At 40.7% G+C, this 23,678-nt stretch overlaps 1 protein-coding gene across 2 annotated transcripts in view; it reads right to left on the bottom strand.

Moving 5' to 3' along the window:
• PHF21B (PHD finger protein 21B) overlaps nt 1-23,678 on the bottom strand; it is a 167,034-nt gene that overhangs the window by 1,857 nt on the left and 141,499 nt on the right. For both annotated transcript variants that reach the window (XM_075051822.1, XM_075051823.1), the window contains 7 exons: nt 18,440-18,491; nt 12,565-12,641; nt 9,689-9,743; nt 6,076-6,098; nt 4,539-4,697; nt 3,428-3,503; nt 2,376-2,479 (listed from right to left, as the gene is read on the bottom strand). In XM_075051822.1, coding sequence (XP_074907923.1) covers nt 2,376-2,479; nt 3,428-3,503; nt 4,539-4,697; nt 6,076-6,098; nt 9,689-9,743; nt 12,565-12,641; nt 18,440-18,491 — 546 coding nt within the window. The remainder of the gene's footprint in view (nt 1-2,375; nt 2,480-3,427; nt 3,504-4,538; nt 4,698-6,075; nt 6,099-9,688; nt 9,744-12,564; nt 12,642-18,439; nt 18,492-23,678) is intronic.

The raw sequence follows: 23,678 nt of genomic DNA, 5'->3' as shown, positions 1-23,678 counted from the left end.
AAAGAGAAGGGGAGAGAGAAGGAAAGACTGAGAATACATTCAAATTGGTGTCAAACATCTCTCCAAACATCCTTTTGTGTCTTGAGCGCACGTCCTGCTCAAATGAAAGATATTCTCCTTTGGGGATAGCAAAACCACAGCTTAACGAATGGAGTAATCACCAGTGCTGCATACGCTGCAGCAGCTATCTAAGGTAACAATATTCATCCCGGTCCAAATGCATTCAGAGGACGTTTCTGACCTCATCCTCTAGGCAGCCTGGCAGAAATGCCTTCTGCACTCCAAAGAGATTACTGGCACGGGATTGTAATAGCTGTATTACTGGAAAGTACCGGAGGCACCAGTGAGGTCTCGAAATCTTGCCAAAAGGCACTGATAAACGCTTGAGGGATAAACCTCACCATGATGCGTTTTGTACGTGCCACACATTTTAGGGAGTCAGTACTGTGAAGGTAAGTTGATCTCTCTAAACACGATGTCAATATCTTTCTGGCAGAAAACTTGACCTAAGACACTACTGTTATACCACTGCAGTCACAAGAAAGCCTTTCTCCTATGGGGCGGCCAAAGCGTACCCCACAATCGCTTGAAACGTTTCATACAAACCTACATGAAAATGAGCACGAGAGCAGGAGCCAAACGAAGGCATCCCAAATCTCCGTCTTCTCCACGAAGAGGTAAGAAAGTATCAGTAAACCTCCCTTCCCTCCCCAGCTGCGTCCTGCTGCAGCTAACGTCCCATCCTTCACGCTTTCAGCTGACCTGCGAGGGACTATGTGACAGCCCAAAGCCCGGAGCCTATCTGCTAGATGGAAGGGGACAGTAGCCTCTCTAATATCTGAAACCTCCTGTTTTCTTTCTCCCAGTGGGCCCAGGGGTCTGGCAAAACTGGTTACTTGTCTGCAGATGGCTCCTCTTTGGCTACGGTCTAGACTGCCCGGGGTAGGGGGGGATTCTCCAGTCCTGGGGAAGTGGGAAATGCTCACTTGAAAGTCAAGTTGTTTGAAAAGCAACTGTGTGAAGCTGCTCAGAGGTTGGTTTAGACAGATGAAATCTCAGGTGAAGGATAAATCATGTTCTGTTTTTACCAAATAATACCATTGCACCTGTGGTGTGTATGAGAGTGTTCTCTTTAATGTAAATCTCTGCTAAGGCAAATGTCAGAAATTAAATTGCTCTGTGCCGGAACACCTTTAATTGCTTTTCCCCTTTCAAGTGGATATATCTCCAATAAATATAACGAGCTGATATTACCATTTAAATAAGACAGTGTTGCCCACTGGAAGAACCTGATTCTGCCTAGGTAGAAATCTTACAGATTTTGACAGCCCTGACATACCCCTGATAGCTGACTGCATCCCCAAATGCTTTTCTTTTTCCGAACACCTCATCCCCACTGCACTCTCCTACCTACTAAAGATATCCCGTACCCCAGAGTCACTTCTTCATACATATGTGTGTTTCCATTAGTGCTGATGGTGGCTATACACACTTACGGGGAATATTCCCCACTGTGATGTCTTTTAATAAGTTATTGCTTTTCTTTCCACTCTATTTTAAATGTGATAAATATTTTAACGTGCCTCCTCTGGATAACTGCAGTGGTAAAACGAGTAGTGACCAGTTACTCCTGCAGCTGCCACTTTGATTTTTCCAGAATAAGGAAGTTTCAAATATTTATTGAGACTGCCATGCAAGCTAACAGCTACCCCGTAAGAATGGGCCTGAGGTGAGGTAGCCCCAAATAAGTTCCTTCAGCCATGGAGGATAGGAATTACGGCTTTGAGCTCAGCCCAGTCATTATTGTCAGAGACTGGTCCTCATAGCATGGTATGGGTGGGAGACGTCTCCAGCCAACGTGTAGCTTTGAAATGAGTTTGCGGAAAAAACGATTGTGAATCCATTTCCAGTCATGGAGAGGTTGTCACAACATTCAGCCCCTGAGACAAATAAAGATGGTTATTTCTACCTAATCTCGAGAGTTTTGAGCTAACAGACAAGCAGCTACCACTGGAGGACATGCTTGTGACTAAACTTTTCACCGGGAAAATGGAAATGCCTTAAAGTCACTGGGTAGATCAGAGCTGTGTATGGCACTACAAGGCAGGCAGCCATGGCTATTTTGAGGGGGGGGGGAGCGGGGTGTGTGTGTGCAACAGGAATTCAGGTGATTTCTCCTCCTCAGCCTGCCACAGCAGCTTGTTTTTGTGCATAAAGGAAAACCACACGTTATTCCTCAGAAACACATTCACACTTGAACATCTATAGCTTGGGAGAATAAATCGTTTTCTAGCCACAAAACACCAGTTTTTCAGGCATAAATTCTTTATAAACATCTCTGCGGGAGACTCTGTGTCCCCAGTCAGGTGTCCTACCTTCACTGCATTGTTGAGAAGTCGATCTTTTTCTTCTAACTGTCTATGCTCACTCTTCAGCTCACTGCTTCTCTTTAATAACTTTCGCTTCTCTTCTTCTTTGACTGCAGAACAATAAGATTAAGGATGCAGAAGTTAAGAAAAGGACATGCAGCAAATCTGTGCACTTGACAACAGAAAGCAGAAGCACCTATTTTGAATGGTGAGTTTCCGGTCTCATTAGCCTTTTGTTGGCAGGTACAGCCAAATAAATCTGGAGTTTCTGCTTGCATGCATGTGTCTACATCAACGGCTAGCACACAGGACAACCCCAAAGCTATAGTGCACCTTTGAGATGAATTAAAATTAATCCTTGGACCACATGGGGTCCTGGAGGTCTCCAAGAAAGAGGTGAATGGTATTTAAAAACAGGTCATCCACCTGGAATGGCAATAGTTAGCGACCCTGGCTGAAAAGCACACTACTAACAGTACCCGACCTCTGCAAAGCTCCTGACAAATATGATCTAATGCCCCAGACAGCCCATTGTAAGAGTGCGACAGGGAACTAAAGGAAGTAATAGTCAGTGCAGAGATATCATACGACACCTGACACTAATGATTGCGATACCGAAACAATTAGGAGCTGATGTTGTTGTAGTATCCAAGACACTAGTCTGGCATCGTGCTACATACCCAATGACATGGCTCTGCCTAGCCTGACTGTGAGTCTCTGCCTCCCAGCCTGATATGATTCTGCCTCAAAATCCTGTTTTCAGCCCTGTTCTCAGGAAGGCACCACTTTGATGATAGCTTCCTCCACAGAGTGAAGTTCCTGAGAAATCAGTCTCAGCCTACTTAAAGACAGAAGATAGCGAAGGAGCAGACCAAGGGGAAGGGGAGAGAAAGTGACCTGCTGTTCCCAGTCACAGCCCCTTACGGCCCTTTGCTTAATGATGCCATCATACCTGGTAGCATTACAACACTACTTTAATATTAGTGCTGTGAAGGACTCAAATGGCATCACCCGTCACGAGCAGGGAATCCCTTGTCAATAGCTGCGTTAATCCCTACCTGTTTTATGAGTAACATAGGAGTGAACAATAGCCAGAGTTCCAGTCCATGGCACATTGTCATCTTTCTTTAACACCTATAAGCCCAGGAAATAATAAAAAGTTAGGACTCCATAACAACACACATTAATGTTTTTCCTCCTCCAGCCTCACAGCGCTGCAGGACCAGATCTAGGTCCTGGTCTCAGAATTCGCAAGCTGAAAAGTACCGAGAGAATAATATGAGTAGCCATCTCCATTGGGGCTTACTCCTTTACACATCACTATAAGCAGTGCTACCAAACAGTGCTAAAAGGGGGTTACAAGTCTTCTGTTTCTTGTTGCCATGGCCAGAAGACATTCTTCAGCCCCTGCCAAGCAGATCTCCACACTGCCAGGAGCGTTGTCTCCTCAGCATGGGAGAAGTTGGTAGTCCATATGAAAACATGAGAGCGTGGATCTAATCCTGGGCTGCTCTGCTCTCTGCAACTGCATACTAGAACTTCCCCTTGACATTTTCAAAAGGAACAGAACAGTGATCTCAATGCTAAACACAAAGAACTCTAAGGCACAAAATCTAAGCCTCCGCTCTACAATTTAGTGACACCGTACTGTTTTAGTAATTGTTTTCCTGTTCGTGCAATCAGCATTATTCACAGCAACTAGACAAATTAGCATTTCTGACATGACTATGATCAATAGTCGTGTGTAATAAACATGATTTAAAGAAAAGGAAGTGTTCTCCTCACAGCTTTCAGATCCACTGGTGAACAGTGTCTCCTTCTGACACTGTCTCCCTCATCTGTAACATTTACATTACTTGTATGGCAACCCTACATGCTGGCAGCTTTATGGTAAAGAAAGGAAACAAAGGAAGTTAAGAGACATTTTAAAAGGACAAATCCCAGCAGATGCAATTACAGGGAAGCTAAGGCACTCAGTGTATGTTCTAACTCTAGGACGATGAAAATAGCAGAAACAAATGCTGCAAACTGCACTAAAAGCCTCTCAGTGTTACTTTAGCTACTGTAGTTCCCTAAGCTGTGACCAGAGGTTAAATTAGTTTAGCGGTACACAAATTCGAGGTCTCTCCCATTTTCTTTTCTTGGCATGCTGTGCTCCGGGTAGCTTACCTTCTGTTGGCACTTTGGACAGACCCAAACCCCCTTGGGGGCAGTTTTGAGGGGTGGGTCCAAGCAGTTGAGGTGATATGCTCTGGGACATGTGCCACAGGGCTGCAAGTTAACGCCGCGCTTGCAAGCAGTGCAGTGTTCATCGTGGTGGATCTCATTCTGCAGGAGAAGAAGGATGGCTTGGGTAAAGTCAATCCATTGAGAACTACTCTCTATACAGCATTCAAAGCCGCTATTGCAGCAGACAGGCTCATTCAAACACAAAATCTAATTGTCAAAAGGACCCTGGCCGCTGTAGAAGACGACAGAAATAACGGTGTATGATAGCAACAAATACAAACAAACAAAAAGCCAGAAGGAAGTTCCTTAAATTGAAACAGATAGAAAAATAAAAACCAACTAATAAAACACAGGAGGCAGTCAACGAATATAGCCAGCTTGTGACGCATAGCGTCATGGTTTTGATAATGTGTCACTCCAACGCATGTATCACCATGCACAGCTCTAGTCTGAAGCATGGGTCAAAGTCAATATGTGGATCCCTTGTCCTTCCACTCCAAACCAGAAGGAAGCAAGCAAGAAAAAGTTCTGGGGAAAAAGCACAGTTCCATGTTTTATGCCCATTGCCTCAATTAGCAGGTAGGAAAACGGGACGCTTGAGCAGAACCTTCTGCTGTGTACCCTCTCTTGTGAACTCCTCTAGAGGGCTCCTCTGTCCCTCTGTTCTCCCTGGCACTAACTGTTCTCTGTTCAGACTTGCTCTGACAACCTTTCTCCAACAAGACTGATTAGTACTTTGTCTGAAGCAATATATAAAATGAACTAAGACTCATCAACAAAGTTACAATGTCATGTAGTAAATTGCTATGCTAATCTGGTGGCAACATTAATTACTCTTTGTATAATTAAGTGCATTTTAATAAAGGAGATACTGATTTTGAAACTCTCATGGCTTGTGAATGATTATAAAACCCCTAGATTTTCCTTGTGCTTTTCCAGGAAGGAGAATAATAATTTTGTATCTTTCTAATTCCAAAAGCATATTTTAATTTTTAGGGATATTAATTATAATGTTTCGTGATAGTTATAGTCAGGCTTGTATCTTGAATTCTAACTCAGTCCTGTCAAAAAACTGCTCTCCAAAATATTTCTCTTTAGAAATTACCTGCTCCAAAAGTCTTAATTTTAACCTCAATGTAAAGAGAGTCAATCTATACAAATTAGAATGGTTACTCATTTTTCTTAAAATTTTCATTAAACCCACAAATCTGGACTAGAAATTTCTCAATCAGTGGATTCGACAAAGGCATTAAACTCAAGCCTTGCATATGAAAGCCCAAGAGTTCATCTCTTTGAAATTCTAACTTAGGGGCTCAAAGATTTAGTTAAGTGGGAAATGTTTCACACAAGCAATATGAAAGGCAAAGAGAATACTGCAATTTTGTACCTTGGCAGAGACTACAATAATCAGAAGCAAGCAATGAATTACACAGTAATGAGAAAGACACTGGTAATACGTAAATTTTGCTACACATACCTTCCAGAATGGATCCTCATTTGCTAGCATATGAAAGAAGGGCAGAGAACAGATTAGTGGGAAATACGTAGCTGCAATGAATGCTAGTTCTCAGCTATGGGAGTAATTTTAGTGAAGCTGTGACACAGGGGATCAGGACATTGCCAAAATTAACGTGGGCAGGAAAGAATGCAACAGGAAGCAACGGAGTTACCATTTGAGATTTAAAAATTTACATTGCAGGAATCCCATGTCAAAAGGTCTGATGCTAAAATGTCGTAGTATGAGAAACACATTCTATTTCAAATTTTCAGAAATTTTCATGCGGAGCTCCTCTCCACATGCCAGTAGTCAAAAAGTCTTTCTTAAGGACTTCAGCCTGCTGGGTGATAAACAGTCTGGCCCTGAACCAGCAAGGCACTTAAGCAGGCGCTTAACTTGGAGTATGAAATCAGTGCCACTAACTTACCGTTAAACACATGTTTAAATGTTCAGCTGATTCATGGCCAAAATGGTCAGCTACTTGTGGGAGTGAGCTTTATGTTATCATCAACTCTTTATCATCAAACTACTCCCACCCAAAATGCCAAGATTTCCTGACCTTTTGATGAACTGAGTCTGTAGTGATTGCATTCACAGCCTGATAAGAACAAGAACCATCAGAGCTCACCAGAAAGGAGGCCAAGCCTTTCATAAAAATATTTCTGAAATTCATCACGCTTTGGTCCAAAAATAAAAAGCCAGAAAATTTTAACAGCTTTATGGAAACCGCAGAGTGGGTCGTAATGTTTGCTGCTGATTTGTAAGAGGCTGGTGCACACTGTCCCAGTGACAAACAGCTGATGGAGAGGCCTTTCTTTGGGTTAAAGTAGAGACAACTAAACTGATATTTCTGTCCTTCTTCAGCTCCCTCTCTGATCACAGTGGGAATACAGCTGCCCCCATGTGATCCCTCATATAAAGACCAACCTGGGAGCTGCTTCCCGCTGTTACACATTCATTTTATACACTGATGCACGCATACACATGAAGATGCAGACACATTCAGACCTCACACACATGTAGAAAGAGGAACATAACAATGAAGGAACAACTTCACTGAAGTTAGACCAAAGGCTATAAAGCCCAGGGTCCTTTGCTAACAGCATTCAGTGCTGCTACTCACGCACAGAGTGCAAGAACAGGGCAAACAGAGTAAATTTTTCTACTCCAGAGGTATCCTTCCAGACACTAGCAGTTTATGGGCTTCCCTGACCTGGAGTTTGCATCTTCATTTTTATATTTAACAGCCTCAGATAATTTTTTTTTTTTTCCATAAATTTGTCTACTTTTCCCAACAATTGTAGCATCCTTTGGCAATGAGTTCCATAAATAATCACAGACTTATAAAATCTGTAGATGTCACTTCATATACACAAATACACAGAGATCCACCGTGATATGACACCACAATTACTCAGGGGATATAAATGTTATTCAGATAAACAGAGGCTTGATAATTGAAGATCTTTTCTACAAATGATACATGTCAGGGGATGTGACCTCGTTTCAGGTAAGACATTTTCAGATAAATGAATCCTGATTAATTGACATTTTGCTCAAAATTTACAAGAATTGTTCTCTTCTGCTTTTCTGGAAATGACAGTTGTTTCCTGTACTTCATAGGGATTTTGTTAGTTTGTTTATTTCTCTTTTCAGCTCACTTTAGAGTAAAAGTTTTAAACATTTTAAATTATGTTCACTTCTGCCTTCTAGTTGCTGAAAAATTAAACTGGAGACAATTTTTGTAAAGGGGCATTTTATAAGAGCAGTCAGCTCTGCACCTAAAGTGGACAACTACATCCCTACAGTGCCAAGCTGTCTGGGACAGCGTCCGTCTGCAGTTCAGAGCTTGCGCAGCATCTCGCACAATGGCTCTTGGTGCACGTAGTTAACAAACCCTAACAGAGGGGGGGAGTTCTGCTGTAAAGAAGTCCAGCTTAAAAATGTCAGAATATGCAGAATCCCAGCACAGATTCTGGATGCTGGAAAAACCAAAGCTACAGGATTTGGAGAGGAATTAACAATTAAGGAGAGAGAGAGTGCTGATTTCCAAGCAGGTCTGAGACAGCTGCATCATTGGAGCTCTGTCACTTGCCTTCTTCCTTGCAAATAAAATGGGAAACACGTGGCAGAAAGAAGGTCAGAGATATCAAACCCTAACTTAAATGAAATCCACCGAGGGGCTAACAGCACAGCTTCCTAACATTGCCATTCTCTCCTGGTTTTTCCCATGTGTTTACATGGGAAAAACAAGTGCTATGATAAGACAAATAATAAATTATAATTTTAATTTTGAAGATAAAACTAAGCCAGGAATAATGTTCTTTCCACTGGGGCTCACATGAGCATGGGCTCCTGCTAAGAGGCATGTCATCATAGCTGTTTACCATGTAATAACCTCTCTTGTCCTCTGAGACCCTATGCATGAGAGGCATATGGTAAGTAGGCCAACTGCCTGCATCTAGCACATGAAGTTTTGAAGGCAGAGAGAAGCACCGCTGCATTTCAGTTGGCGATCACATGGTGCAGGAACTCACGGCAGGGCCAGTAAGGTGAATCTCAAGCACTGAACATGACACTTGACAGGGATATCGAGCAAACGCTGAAAAACTGCCAAAACTTCATGTCATAATTGAAATTACCCCTGTAAATGCTCCTAATACTGAAATACTATTTGGCTTAGAAAAAGGCCTGTCCTCCCTTACCGCTAATGCACCACAGTAGAGCCTAAGTTATAAAGGCAACACGAGGGCAAGGACGTAATCACATTTTTTACTGGATTTCTCTCCTCTTCTGAAATGCAACTCAAGCTTCTCACTTTCTCTCTTAAAATCCTACATGGGCCTTGTCTGAAGAATTAAATGGTACTCAGTGTTCTCTGTGTTTCATCTCCAACCTCCCAACTCCTTGCCTTCTCTATATGTTGCACATTTTTCCTGGAATGGACTTCTTCACAGGAGCTAATCATCATCATCCCCAAATGGCTCCTCTGAGTTGTTCATTCTCAAGGCTTTTACCATGAAATTTTCAGCACCTGAAGTTCTTATAAATACAAGATTGGAAGGCATCTTCAAGGCCATCGAATCTAGATTTATGGCTCCAGCTCTTGGAGTCAGAACAATTGTGTGGTTTTCAGCCGTTGTTTTTAAAGCAAAAACGTATGGTAAATTTCTAGCCTTTGAGGATGGACAGCAGTTTCTTAAAGCTGATGAAAACAGGCAAATGAAAAGCCCAGAATAGTAATTATTTTTTAAATCCCAATTTTTCAACATATATTTTTAAGTACTTTGGATTGGCAACACTGCCTTCTTCAATCAGTCCTCTCACTGCATGGTGCTTACAATACTAGAGATTGGATTTTCCACTGACTGCAGAGACTTTGGATCCGTTTCTACACAGTTTTGACCTTTAGCCTCATCCTTCAATTGTTTTTGCAGGAAAACCATCTATTTTCACTGCACACTAAAAAGTGCAGGGACCTTACACGAAGTAATGCCCTATGGTACCCTAGCAGTAATTCATATGAAATCCTACTAATAAATATTTAACATGTCATTAGAATAGTAGTATATTCATTTAAAAATACGCTTACCTCTTGTTGAAAGGAACAAGGGGTTATTCAAATAATTTGATGCAAGGCGTTTCCGCTACAGGGGAAAAGAAACCAAGCACAGGGTCATTGAAAAGTGCTCTGGTCGTCTCTTACCATTTCGTATCAACTCTCTCCATGAGCTTCCCTCACACATAACCAGCTATCCAGAAGCCATTTCTGTGACCTGGAATATTCCTTGCTAACCCCTGAGACAGTCATACAAACGGTTGCATTATTTACCTTTCTAACAAGTTCTTCACAGAGCAGTTAGATGTGCATAAGATTTTATCAACCAGAGAGAAATGCAAATTGCAAATGTTATTGATTGGGTTGAAGGATATGTTACAGAGGTCGCTAAGAGCAAGGCAACGGCAACAGCAACTCCAAGCCTCGCAGATAAACAACGTCCATAAGGGAAAAACCGTGTAATAAATTGTTGCTGTGAGATGACATCTTTATTTGCGTATATAGAAATGGTGATGGGCTTCTTCCCACCTGCAGAAAAACATCACTACCTTCTGTGACACGTGCCTACAGTTCGTAGGAACATACTTTGCTTGCAAGCAATGTATTAGGGCCTAAGCAAAATATTCCTCTTTCAGAAGTTAAGGTGTACGACCTCTAGGAGCTGGCAGTGGTTTCAATCTGCTGAGAGCACCAAAGATTTTCAAACTTACAAACACAGACCACTGGAAATCCGTCTGAGATATTTAACTAATTTAATGCAGCCCATCGCCGACTTGTCAGATGGTAAAAGCTGTTCGTCAATAGCAAGCCAGGCTTCATTAACAGTCTATATAACCCTTAATTGTTTCTCTGAGCCATCCAATACTTGTACAGCAGGACTGGAAACAATACCATTTTCCTCCATTAAATGTTGTTAGACTCTGCTTGGAGGAAAATTAGAGGGTTTTTGCTAATAAATGATTTATTCTGTGGTGAGTAAACTGTTCTCTTATACTCTGGTGCCTGCCAGTCTGTTAATGAATTTTGAATAGATGTTTTTTCCTTCAAAAAATACCCAGCCCGAAACTTAACCCTTTCCTATGTGGGGGAAAAAATAAAAAAGCTACTGAGGGTGGGAAAATAGAATGGTATCTCAATTTTTTTTGAAGAAAAAAGCTTTGAAAAGAAAAAGCACAACATTCAAGTGAAGACATAAGACTGTGATCACATTTTTGTAATCAAGGAAGTTAGCATCACCACCACAGATGCTGAGCTCCTGCCGTTTTGAGGGGCGTTGGCAAATAAAAAGTCTAATTTATATGCAATTTCAATTTAAACAATCATGAATTAAAGATCATTCAGTAGACTAACCGTAAATTAAACTGCACCAAAATGCCTGAAATGCCACAAAATACCTCAACTCACTGATTAGCAAATCAATCTGAGCAGCTAATTGATCAGAGAAAAACCATCTGCCTCCATTTTACTTGAACAGCATTCCCCATGGTCAGTACTTAATGACAACTCCTAATGAGGACACAGCTGATCAGCCACAGGACTCTTGCACAGACATTTCTTTCTTCATGCCATCTTTCACTTCAGGATATGCTTTTGAGAATAGATATAATGAGAAGTATGAACTAGGGGTGCAGCAGACCTCCTCCATCACCTCCTCCATCCCTGCTCCAAGCTAATTGAGTTTCTCACAAACACTGATCCGACTACAGCCAGAAAACTCTGCTGCAAGTATTTTAATAAACTCATTGGGACAAAAAGGTCTAAAAGAAGACACTACAAATTTCATGCTAGCAAGGCTAAGGTTCCTCCTGTGTCAAATACTGGACATATGGACATCAGTATTTGCTCTGAAGAGGTTGCTAGAGAAAAGTTGAGGAGTTCTGAAGAATTCAAGTGCCCAGAGCTGCTCTGCACTATAAAAATCTCCAATACTTGAAAAAAAAGAACAATCATGCCACTAAGCAGCTTGACTACAGTGGTGGGTTTCTTCTTAGCCTCATCTGTCTGCTGTCTGCCAACAAACACAGAAATGTGAAATGTTGGCATACCAAAAATTCTGCATCGCTTGTACCTAAATAAAGAAATATCACTTTCTTTAGGCTTAAAGAACTCAGAACACAGACAAATCTTGCTTAAATGGAGAGCTGGCTGCAAATCAGTTTCATTCCTGTAGGAAATTCAAATAGTAACCCCAAACTGTGGTGAAATTTTAAAGGTGGAATTTTAATAAGCTGAATAAATGCATATATGTCAGTTGAGAAACAAAGAAAAAAACAATTTCAGAAAAAAGTTAAGTCTATTTAAATGCTGCTCTTACACCAGGTTTGCAATCCAATATTGTGTAGGACCAAATTTTGCTACTGCTATAAATGTTAACAGCATAAGTGTAACACACAACAGAGATTATCCAGAGCATTTTATTTTTAATTATGCATTATTATATTTATTATGCAGGCTTCCATACCCCCTGCAGAGTACACTGATTCTTAAACCAACACATCCCTTTTATGAATGTCACTAATAAAAAAAAGCAAAGTTCTCCATTTATTATTTGGCACGTAGGAAAAGAAACAGCAATGCAAGTTTGAACATAATGCAGCACTTCTGTTCTTCAGGTCTGACCTAAAGGGACTGTCTGCATGGGTGAAAGAGTAATTAGGTCCCACATTAATTTAGTCCTTTCGGCCTTTATTAAAACTAAGACGAATTTTAGTTTGAAGCAGGTGATGTTGTGGGGTGAAAACCTGTTGCTTAGATACTGAGATAAGATCTTTTCTTTCTTTTCCACATCAATATACCTTTACAAGTAAATGTGTGGTTCTGCATTCATATATACTTTTGTAATAAGAAGCACTTAAACCTTTTATTGCCATGAAATAGAACTGTGGTAAAAAAAGTGAATGATATAGTACCTCTGTTTCCAAGAGTCCACTGTAGGCTGGATTTGCTGTGCTTCTTCTCTTTCTTTCCTGACGCTTGCTCTGAATTTCTGTAACCATGGAAAGAAACATGAATTGTACGTTTCTCATTCATCAGGGAAAAATGTAGATCTAACTTGTTAAGCAAGATGCTCTTACCCTCAACCCCTTGGGCTTTGTGTTCAGTTTCAGTTTCTAAAGTATAATTGGGTTGCATCAGCATTGATATTTGCTGCAGTTCAAGGTTTGACTATTAATAAGCTTTTCCTTATAGGATTCAGAAGACAGGCATTTTTTATTTTTCCTTCTTTCAAGGTGGACTTCTGCTGCCCTACAAGATTTTTATTATGATCCCTTCAGACACATATTCAGCAAGCATCAACAGAGAGCTTTCAAAATACCATCAATGTCTGCTATTAACAAAAATGAAGCATTTAAAGTAGTTAAGCCTTGTAATTCGTATCAGATGAAAGCATAGAGATCCTTTTAGATTTAATTTACATTACTTTTCATCTGTGGAGGTTAGAAAAAGCACAGTCAGAATGGCATGGCTAGATTCAGTTCTAACTAGGGCGTGATGATTTATCCATCAAAAAATATACAACTTCACAATCCTGAGCATGCAAAATGTTGTTAGGAGCCGTAAATGTATTTGTGTCACTGGAAACAGCAGCGCAAAGATAGGCTCATTGAATTGCAGTCCTGTTTGGAAAAGGGTAAAACACAAGACAACTCCCTTCTGCTACATGGTCACACCTATTCAAGACGGTACTTGCTGAGGACTGCAGTTAGCAACAATTAGCCATGTGCATACTTCTGTAAACACACACAGAAGGAGTGAGCGGATTCCTCGACCACTGAAATCTGCAGGTTTAATGATACTTTTATCTGAGCTAGGATTTCATTTCCGTCATAAGGGATTTCTTTTTCCAGCTCTTGACGTCAGTTCAGAATGGTGAGATTATTACAACCATGTATTTTACAGCCTACTTTTTATTTTGATAATAAAGTAAGAGCAGACATACTTTAGCAAGGAGAGCCACCCAGCATCCATCTCATGACATGAAGCCTGCACAGCTGGGCTGATGCTCTATTCCAAAATGTTTCCTATGTGAATATTGTAAGGCAAAGTTTAGACTCTGCACTGAGGTGCCAAAGGCATCTTGTTAGTCTAAATGCCCCCGTGATGGTGATACCTCCGCTCTGTCTTGGTCTAAGTAAATCTCTCAGAACAAGAAGAACTGGCAGGAGCACTAGTTCGTCAGCCCAGAGGACCAGGAGCACACCCAACAGAAACTCAGGACACCATCTGGTTCTGCAGAAGGTCTGGCATCTTTCACCAATGTCTGAGCTAAAGAGGTCTATCTCAGAGCACCCTCAGCACCAGAAAATGGTGTTCAGGGTGTTGCGTACTATCTCCCACTTGCAATCCAACAGTAAGATACAGTCCAGCTTTCAGGATGTTTACGATACGTGCAAATTGGATTCCCAACACATAGTTCCGATTTCCAGGCACCCTTTCCAAACCTTGATCACTTCCCCACAGAGTAAAAGGGGCCATATACCACTTTAAGCGTTACTACAGTAAATGGTATTAGTATTCTCAGTCACGTCATGGACATGGTGTCCCTAGAGACGAGGCCAACACTTTGCATGGATTTTGTACTGGCCTGAGTTCCAAGATATTGATTTGAAACTTTTCATTCACAAAAGACTATTGGCTAAGCCGCCACTCTTGGAGTGATGGATGTATCAGAAGGAAACTGGATAGCCAAGAAAAACAGAAGAGCAACTACTTGCATATTCTGGCTGGGTTTTCCCACTGGCACAGGAACATGTCACCTCTCACGCTCAGAAGGTGTCTTCTCCTAGGGCAATTCAAAGAGTACAGGCGGGTCTGTATTCGCAGTCTGACACGAGCTAGACATATGCTGCCATGTGACTCAGAGAGGTATACAGAATCTCACTACCAAGAAACGTGTGATCCGAGGCTGTGCCGAGACGTGCGATAAATGCCATGGCTGCAACCACTGCCAGCATCTTGTTAACATCCTCGGTGCTATGCAGACTCCAAACCGGAGGATCTTGTATGGGTAACAGTTCTGTCCCACTGTGAAAGTATTTCCTATGAAACAGTTGTCTGGCTATGCTGAAATCTCTATCCTGAAGCTTCCAGACCCTTTGGCATCCTCTAAAGGGAATCGGGTGTCTAGCAGGGTAAGTGCTAGACACGGATCCCGTAGCCTGCCGCAGAGCCACCAGAAGAGATGGTTGTTCTTGATGGCAGCATCAGTTCCTCTAAGGGGAATGCTCTTAAGGCCAAAAGGTGATGGAGATGTCACAACAGAGGAACCATCTGCCTTGATGCTGGCAAAGAAATGGAGGAAGCAGCCCTCCGCTGACTCTTTGGTCTCGACGGCGTGAGCTGGAGCCTCGGTTCTCACAGCCAGGCTCAGTAACCCACGCCACGTCGTCAGTGAATCCAGGGCTTGCAGGACCTCGCCACCCTTGTGGCAGCGCAGGGAAAGAGTTAGGGCAGCCCACGCTTAGTCTTTCAGAGGTGGTCACAGGGATACAAGATCGGGACTTTTCACTGGCCCAGAAAAAGAAACAAAGAATTTGACGCGGCAGAGCTTTCTCTGTCCATAACTGGACCAGATGTCTTCACAAGAGGACTGTGATGGATCTGTAGCTCTCCGCCCCTTTGGGTCCCAGGTTTAAGAGAGAATTTCTTCAGTACATGCTCTCACCAAGGCAACAGAAATATTTGATGGAGTCTGACTCACACATGTGGTAGATACCTGGAATGCAGCTTTGGAAGAGGCATCGCTATGGTACAGAGATAAAAGCTGGCTGGGGGAAAAAGTAAGAGCAGTGGGAATAGATGGAAATAAAGAGAAGGAGAAATGAACTGAAAGGGCTCTAGATGTACTCCACCCTACACAGCCATCAGGGAGGGAGAGCACGATTTCAGCACTTCATTTATGGAAACTGTGAACAAAAAATATCCATGCTTGTGATATAAGGAGTAAGTACATCTAAGAGTGTATCCGTCCATAATCACACCAAGATAGAACAAAAGCATACGCTGGCATACTATCTTTTGTTACTTGTTCCTTCTGCTGAAAAGTATTGTGTACGTTTCAAAACAGGGGTTAATAAAATTAAAATAATTAATTTGTTTTAACTGATTAAAACATTCCAGTAACCTAGATGGAAATATTTCAGGGCTTTTATTTTGCTACAGTAAAACAAGATGTGCATTTTTAGAATGACCTGAACTAAAGAATTCTTTTAAAGTTTTGCTTTCTATCAACTTTTTTTTTTTTTAACACAATGGTAATGCTAAAAGGTGTTCTAATAACCTAAAGAAAGAGATTTAATATGTTACAACCATGCACTGCATCACAGAATTGGGCTATCTTATTCCTTAGTTTATTAATTTAAAAATTATAACCCAAACAGAAAAAAAACCTCTAAACTGTAATACATTTGACAGACGTGAATAAATTTGAAGACAGCTTTATGTTGGAGGCAAAGCTTCAGGGAGCTGCTGCCTTCGTCAATAAACCCTCTGTGTGGTCATTCTAAGAGGCCCATAATGACCATTTATCTTCAGGGAAGGCTGTAGCTCACAGAATGTCAGTCACTGGAAGCGGCGGTGTTCAGTTACTGGTAAAGGCCTCAAAAGATCCCTCACACTGGGACTCTGCAGAACAGAGCTCTTTTCCCAGTAAGGGGAAAGATGCTTCTCAGGACATTGGGTGGAAGGGCTGCTAGGCTGATAGAGAAATCCATATAGAAGTGGATCATAGCCCTTCACCACAAAATTAATAAATAAAATGAAGAAAAGCAGTAATACTGTGAATTAATGATACTGAGTGAATAAGCTCTTAATGACCCAATCTTGATACAGTTTAATTCCAAAATTGTGAAATCGAGAAATACATTAGAAGTACTAAAATAAACTGAACTGTGTAATGACCGCTCCTTCTTGATAAACAGCAATGGCTGTTAGCCGTAAATATGACATAGCACTAAAATAATAACCTTTAGCATGTGAAAGCTATAAGGGTATTTTTGACAGTTGTAATCACCAATACTCATGAAGAAATACCCTTTCCATAGTAAATAGCTCTTGGTGGGAGCCATTTATTTAAAGCTAGTAGGAATATAAAAAGTGAATTTGTCTGAAAGAATTGATTCTGCAGGATTAGTATTGTAGCAGTTAGGTTCAAAATGTGCGTCTCCACACTTACTGTAGAACAAACAGAGCAGAGCGGTACTTGGCGTTTTGAACATAAGCATTAAATCCACATAAACAATTTATTAGTTCCAATAAAATCAAAGGGTAAAGAATTATTCAAAATGAGGTTCTCTCTGTTGTAAGCATAATTTGCACTTCAGCATAATTTCAAATGTTGTCCTATTTTCCTTAGACAAAGAAAACAAGAACCAGTCATCATTTGCACTTTTTGGATTACAAATCTTCTCCCAAAATTGCTGTAGCTTTTTCATTTCCATTTCAATCCATTACCATTAAGGGATTAAAAAGGCCGATGGCTTAAAGTTTCTTTAAACTGCTTTCAAATTCTCAGCCACTGGCACATTAAATGATTTTCTAAAATGCAAATTTAAAGAGGAAAGTCACTGAAAAAAGGCAATGAGACCCACAGAAAACCTGCTGCATATATTGAGAAGACCTTACAATTAAGATGCTATTTTCTTCCTAATTCACAACCTCTCTTAAAACCAAGGAACAGAAGCACGGGGAATCTTACTAAAAAGAAATCAAGGTGTAAAATGGTAGGTACCTCTTGAGTCAGCAAGGTATCTAAGCATGTGCCTAACTCTAAAGCACATAAAACTTAAACTCAGTGCACTGGAAATTCCTAAGTATTTTGCTGACGGTGTTCCATGGGATGGGTGGTAAATGTCAATTATCATTAACATTTTTTGTGATCAAGAATCATTGTCAGCTGATGGATACCAGATTTTTCTCCTTATGCTGGTGGAACCACACCAACTTGTATTAGCTGAGCAGGTAACTAAAACACATCAAGCTGTAGACTTTTTCTTAAAAATAGCTGTGTCTTCTCCGTCCATGAGAACTAACCCATTCTGTCAAGAACTGAACACTATGCGACAGAGCATTTAGTTTATGTGCAATATTTCTTTGAACTCATATTCAGAAGCCTAGGAAGGCATGCTAGCAGATCTTGCACAAAAGCAGGATCAGACTGGAAGTTTGTTTATCTTTGGCTAAATGGGGGGGGAAATGGAGGGAAGGAAGTCTTTGTGACAGGTAGTTTTCTAATTTGCTTAAAATCTTATAAAACAAATGCCAGATTTTCACCACTATTTTACACATTATTCTGTGGAACTCTAGAGATGACAGATGATTAACTCAAGAAATGAAGATCCACCTCACATGGGGAAAGAGGAGAGGGCATGCTTGCTACAGAAGATCTGGGTAAATGTCTTTGAACCTCGCTGATTCGTCAATGAGATCAGTGCTGGTCAGAGCCTTCGCAGGCTTTTTGCTTCACTATCATCCTCCAGTTGTTAATGTCCTTTAAAGGACCATGACGACTGCGTGAGCCCAAATGCCAGCTTATGCTGAGCCTGCAGGTGCTGGCTGCAGAGCCCCTTGAGCTCATGCCCCTTGAGCTGTGCAATGGGGTAGGAGGCAGAGCAAAGTAGGGTCACCCATTATTTTGAGGCTGAAAAGCACAATTGTGCATAGGTAACATTTCACCTGATTTTTCACTACCCTTCAGAGGACAGAATCACCAGTTCCTCTTGGCTGCAGAACAGAGAAAAGATTTCACTCAAAAACTGAACTGTAAAACAACATATGCCATCTTACCTTCCAAATGTTCTGTTGTAACCAGTCCTAATGCTACCATGAAGGCAATTTTCTAAGGAAAAAATAAACAGGGGTTAGATTTTCTACTACAACAATCATGGAAGAAGTAAGTAAATAAATAAATCTAGCACTGCCAGAACAAAACCAGTGAAGGTCGTTTAGAAATGATTCTTATTTGAATGCAGAGTAATATGAAGAACTTTAATTGATGATTTGCTTCAGATATGCCTGGTCAGTCATGTCCTACTTTTACGACTATATGAACTTCAGCAGTTCAGAGACTTATGAAGCCAATGCTGTATGACTACTGATTTTATACAGCACGTGACCAAAATTCAGTCAATTCAATCAATTCAATTTCATATTGCTGGCTGCTTTGTTACTCCACTCTTTAGAGAATTAATTGTGTATTATTACTACTTTCTGGACATGGCACTGCTTTTATTGGATATGAGCAAGCTGTATGAAGTAAAACAAGGTATGATACACTTCCACTGAACTTTACAACACTAAACAAGACATCTGAAGCATATTGAAAGTCCCCTCCCCCCAACAAAACTTTCAGAAATTTCTCTTCCCAAGTTACAGAAAGAATATCATGTGCATGAATTATGAAGAGGTACACTGATCCAATATTTTCCCTCAATGGGGGAGTGAACAAACATCTCCCACTGACACTGGTGAACTCATTTTGTAGCAAGGAATCTGATCTAAAATATTACTCAGAACTCTTGCACACCGTATGTGCACAAAACACATCTTCATACTAACAAATCTCCAAAACTTGCCGATTCAGCAATAGAACAAGTAGTAGAGCAGATTCTAAATTTTGTGTCAGTGGTTTTTTATTGGGAAATTTTCCCTTGTGGGAGAAGTTTTGCTGAAGCTTTTATTCCATCTTTTTGATGGAAAACTGAAATTCTGCTGTGTTGTTCCAAGCCCAAACTGAACTGAACTCCTGGATTTTGAGTCACATCTGTGGTACCATGGGGCCTCCAGGATCTCCTCCTCTTTCTGCTGTGCTGGACAATCTTGTTGGATCATGTTACCCAAGTGGCATTTTCACAGGGTGCAGTTCCACAGGAGAGACAATCTGACTACAAAACCCAAGCTATTAGGAAATCTAAGCAAGCAAAGCCCACAATCCAACTCTGATAAAGCATCCAAAGACTATAGGAAGATGCAATTACCATACTCACCTAAAATAAAATGTGTAGATTCAGGTCAAACTAAAATACATTGTTTAAGCAGTAGAAGGTCAAAACATTCTGTTTCAATCAAAGAAGTGTCAGGAGAACATGTTTCAACACTTCCAAGTCAAAATTAGTTTGACCTTCTTGTTTTGTGAAAAGCTTGATGATTCAACTTTTCATTTCAGTTCAGGATAAAATCAACTAGTAAGTCACCAGAACTACCATTTCCTTTGCAATTCTGAATTTCACATAGTAAAATTGTGAAAGCAAGCACATCCTCATTCTGTAGATGAAAAGATCTAGTTATGGGGTGGGTTCTCCAAATCTGAGGGTCAGGATTGGACATCTATACCCCTCTTGTATCTGTGAAAATATCTTTGTCAAACAGGTGAACTAACAACCTCATAAGACAGGAATATTTTCTTTCCACAATCTCCTAGTATGCCACTCTCCCTGTAGATTAAAAAATGGTGATGTAGAATCTCATCACTGGCAATTTAGATATATTCATGCTATATTTCTGCCTTCTGTAACTGTGGTAATGACAAGCACATGTGTTCATTTGCATGTCAGACCTTGATTTCAATAATGTTCACTCCTTATAAGTCTAAAACACCAGCTAGACACAGTGGGAGCTCCACACCTGAAGGGAAAGATGAATATTTGATCCGAGATCCACTGTGCAGATCTGAGAAGAAAATTAGTCAACTGAGTAGAATTACAAGCTTCACCTCACCCCCAGCAAAAAGTAACTTTGTGGCAGGATACATCTCAGTGCTCTACGCAGAAGTAATAGCAACATTTAGGTATAGAATCAGAAAGTCAGAAGAGTTAACATGCAATTGTATTTTCCCAGTGGAGCGCAGAATGCCTGCATTACCTGAAGATTAAACTGTAGGGGGAGCACACATTTTCTGACATCTAAACTAAAATTATTTGAGTACTGGAATGCTTGTTAAACCATTTCCTCTCTTCATGCTAAAATTATTTGAATACATATCTAATTAAATGTAATGACAGCATACTTGCTTAACATAGGAAGAGCCTTCATAAATGGACTTGATAATTATCTCACTATTAAACACAGGAAGGGTTAGCTTTTATAGATATTTGAAAGATGGTTCCTTTTAAAAAAGTCCCAGTAGAAGCTGTGTTCTTTTTCACAAGCATATTATATTAACAGCATATTTGTTTTTATGGGTTTTGCTATATCACAGTCATATAGCTCGTTGGATTCAACTCAAAATACTACTTCCGCTGCAACGCCTTTCTTTCAATTATCACAGAGTCTCTTGGTTCTCCTCTGTGCAGGAATCCACAAAAGCGAGGCTTCAGTTTCTCCAGATTTTCAATCCAGGCCTAACACTAGCATTTAATTCACAATTGCAATTTGTCTCTCTTGTCCTTCTTAGGTGGGATTAAAACCACTGTTAGCTAAATAACCAGCACTTATGGCAGTAATTTTTCTTTTAAATAAAAAACTGCTAGACAGTCCTGGAAAACGTTGCCAAAAATATAAAAATTTACTAATATAAATTTTTTAAAAACTAAAGATTTGGGGGCAGAATTCTGTTTCTGTCTGTGCTGAACTCGGTCATTTTAAGAAAACAACAAAACAAACCAAAAAACCCCCCAAACCTCCAGGCGCTTGCTTCCCAGAGGAGCAGCTCCCTCGCATAATTCCGTCATTTCTTTGCAGAAGTCATTCTGGTGGGAGAAGGCCCATCACTAGACAGGCAGTTATTGCCCTCCATCCCCAGCAGAGCCCTGCCGATGGCAGGCAGCGGGTGGCCCGTTCCTCCCGACCCCCCTCAGCTCCAGGGCGACTGAACCCTCAGGGTTTATAGCCCAGGAGAGGGCTCTGACCGCCGGAGCTGGGACACCCTGGGTGGCGGAGACCCTCCATCCCGCTTCTGGGAACAGCCAGGCATCCCGGCATCCCGGCTGCAACACAGCGGACGTGAGGAGGTTTGCTCGAGTCTAATGATGACGTACTTGGGAAAAGGAGAAATCTTCGGCTTATGCAAAAGGCATACGTATTGCAGGGGGCTGTGTCCAGGATCGGCTTCACGGCTTTCCAGCAGAATGACCGAGCCAAGAAAAAAAGACAGTAATTATGCTCAGTCTTTTTCTGTTCATTCAGGTATGCTCAGTAACTGCATATGGGATTCCTGGCTACTGGTAAGTCTGGTGATTTCTGGTTTATTTGTTTTAAATTTTCAATTTAATTTGTTAAATCCCAGTCTGTCATGACTAACATTTGTGTAGAGCCATGTTGGAGTTCCTGCCTCTGTTTTGTGCTTTGAAGATAAATAAAGGTGTGGAGAGAAGTGCCTAGCGTGTTTATTTGCTTTTTAAAAATATCATGGTATCTTTCTTACTCTTTGCCTTAAATTTAATCATCTGTTTAAAAGCCATGAGTGCTTTTAGAAATGCGCAGTTTGTCTTTTCATGAAGCAAACCAAAGATTTTTACAAAACCATTTCATTTTGTAATTACATGTTCTATTTATGTCATTACATGTATTTACACTAATTATGCTGTTAGTTCTAATTACACTAATTGCATAAATACATGATAATCAACTAAAGTTTACTTTCAAAGAACAAAAGAGATTAACTCTAGACCTACATATTTATGACCATGAAACAAATCTATGAAAAGAAAAGAATCACCCTACTTAAGGGCATAGCTTCAGCATCCTACCCAGAAAATTGTGCCTGCTAAGACCTCCAGTATACACAGCAGGAACAACGTTATTGGTTACCGAACAGGTAGTCAGGATATTCTAGTTAGCAACTTAATGAAAAGCTCATTAAAATTATGAGTGCTGTACCAAAAAGTGTGCCCAGTCCCACGGTCTCTTCCTGCATCTCTCTGGAAGATTTTTGCTCAATGTCCTTGTTTCTGCTGGAATAAAATTAATTTTCTTCCTAGTAGCTGGTATAGTGCTGTGTTTTGGATTTAGGATGAGAAGAATGCTGATAACACACTGATGTTTTCAGTTGTTGCTAAGCAGTTTTTATACTAAACCAAGGACTTTTCAGCTTTTCATACTACCGTGCCAGGGGAGGCTGCGGGGGACACAAGAAACTGGGAGGGGACACAGCCAGGACACCTGACCCAAATGGACAAAGGGGTATTCCATATCATGTCACGTCATGGCCAGTATATAAACTGGGGGGAGCTGGTCTGGGGGCACCGTGGCACACATCAGCTTGGGGATTGGCTGGGCATCCATCAGTGGGTGGTGAGCAGTTGTATTGTGCATCACATTATTATTATTATTATTATTATTATTATTATTATTATTATTATTATCCCTTCCTTTTCTGTCCTATTAAACTGTCTTTATCTCAACCCAAGAGTTTTAATTTTTTTTTTCCCAATTCTCTCCCCATCCCACTGCAGGGGGATGGTGAGCGAGTGGCTGCGTGGTGCTTAGTTGCCAGCTGGGGTTAAACCATGACACTCAAAATTCTTTCCATGGGGATGAGTTACAGGCAAAGAAAAACAGATGGTTTTTCTCACATTCTCTTTTTAAGCAGGATCTACTAGCCTTTCTGCCCATAAGGTGCCACACAACAAATAATCTTTCAGAAATACCTCCCTAAACAAAACAGGACCCTACAGTCCCATCATTCAGTGGCAATGAAGATTCATATGAGGGTCAGATTTTAAACTTGGGAGGTTTCCTAAGTGTAGTTCTGCAGAGCTTCTGCATAAAGCTGTGATATTCTAGGCTAAAAGCCACTATTTATCCTTAACACTGTTTTAACTATACGAACCTCTTAAAATGGTAAAACAAATGACTGTCCACATGCCTCAAGTAACATCATATATTTATATTGTAATAATCCTCTTAAAGCTACAGCTCCAAGGATGCTTTCATGCTACACATTTATTAGACTAGTAAGGTTAAGATTTTACATGAGCTGAGCATTTCCACAATAGAAGTAGATTCAGTTTGTATAAATTCTCAAATTTTCTCAAAAGTAGACACAATCTAATGTGAATACATCTAGTCAAAACTCAAAATGCCTATT

This window comes from Buteo buteo, chromosome 19, assembly GCF_964188355.1.
Source record: "Buteo buteo chromosome 19, bButBut1.hap1.1, whole genome shotgun sequence".
NCBI lineage: Eukaryota > Metazoa > Chordata > Aves > Accipitriformes > Accipitridae > Buteo > Buteo buteo.
This window is presented reverse-complemented; position numbering and strand designations above follow the sequence as displayed.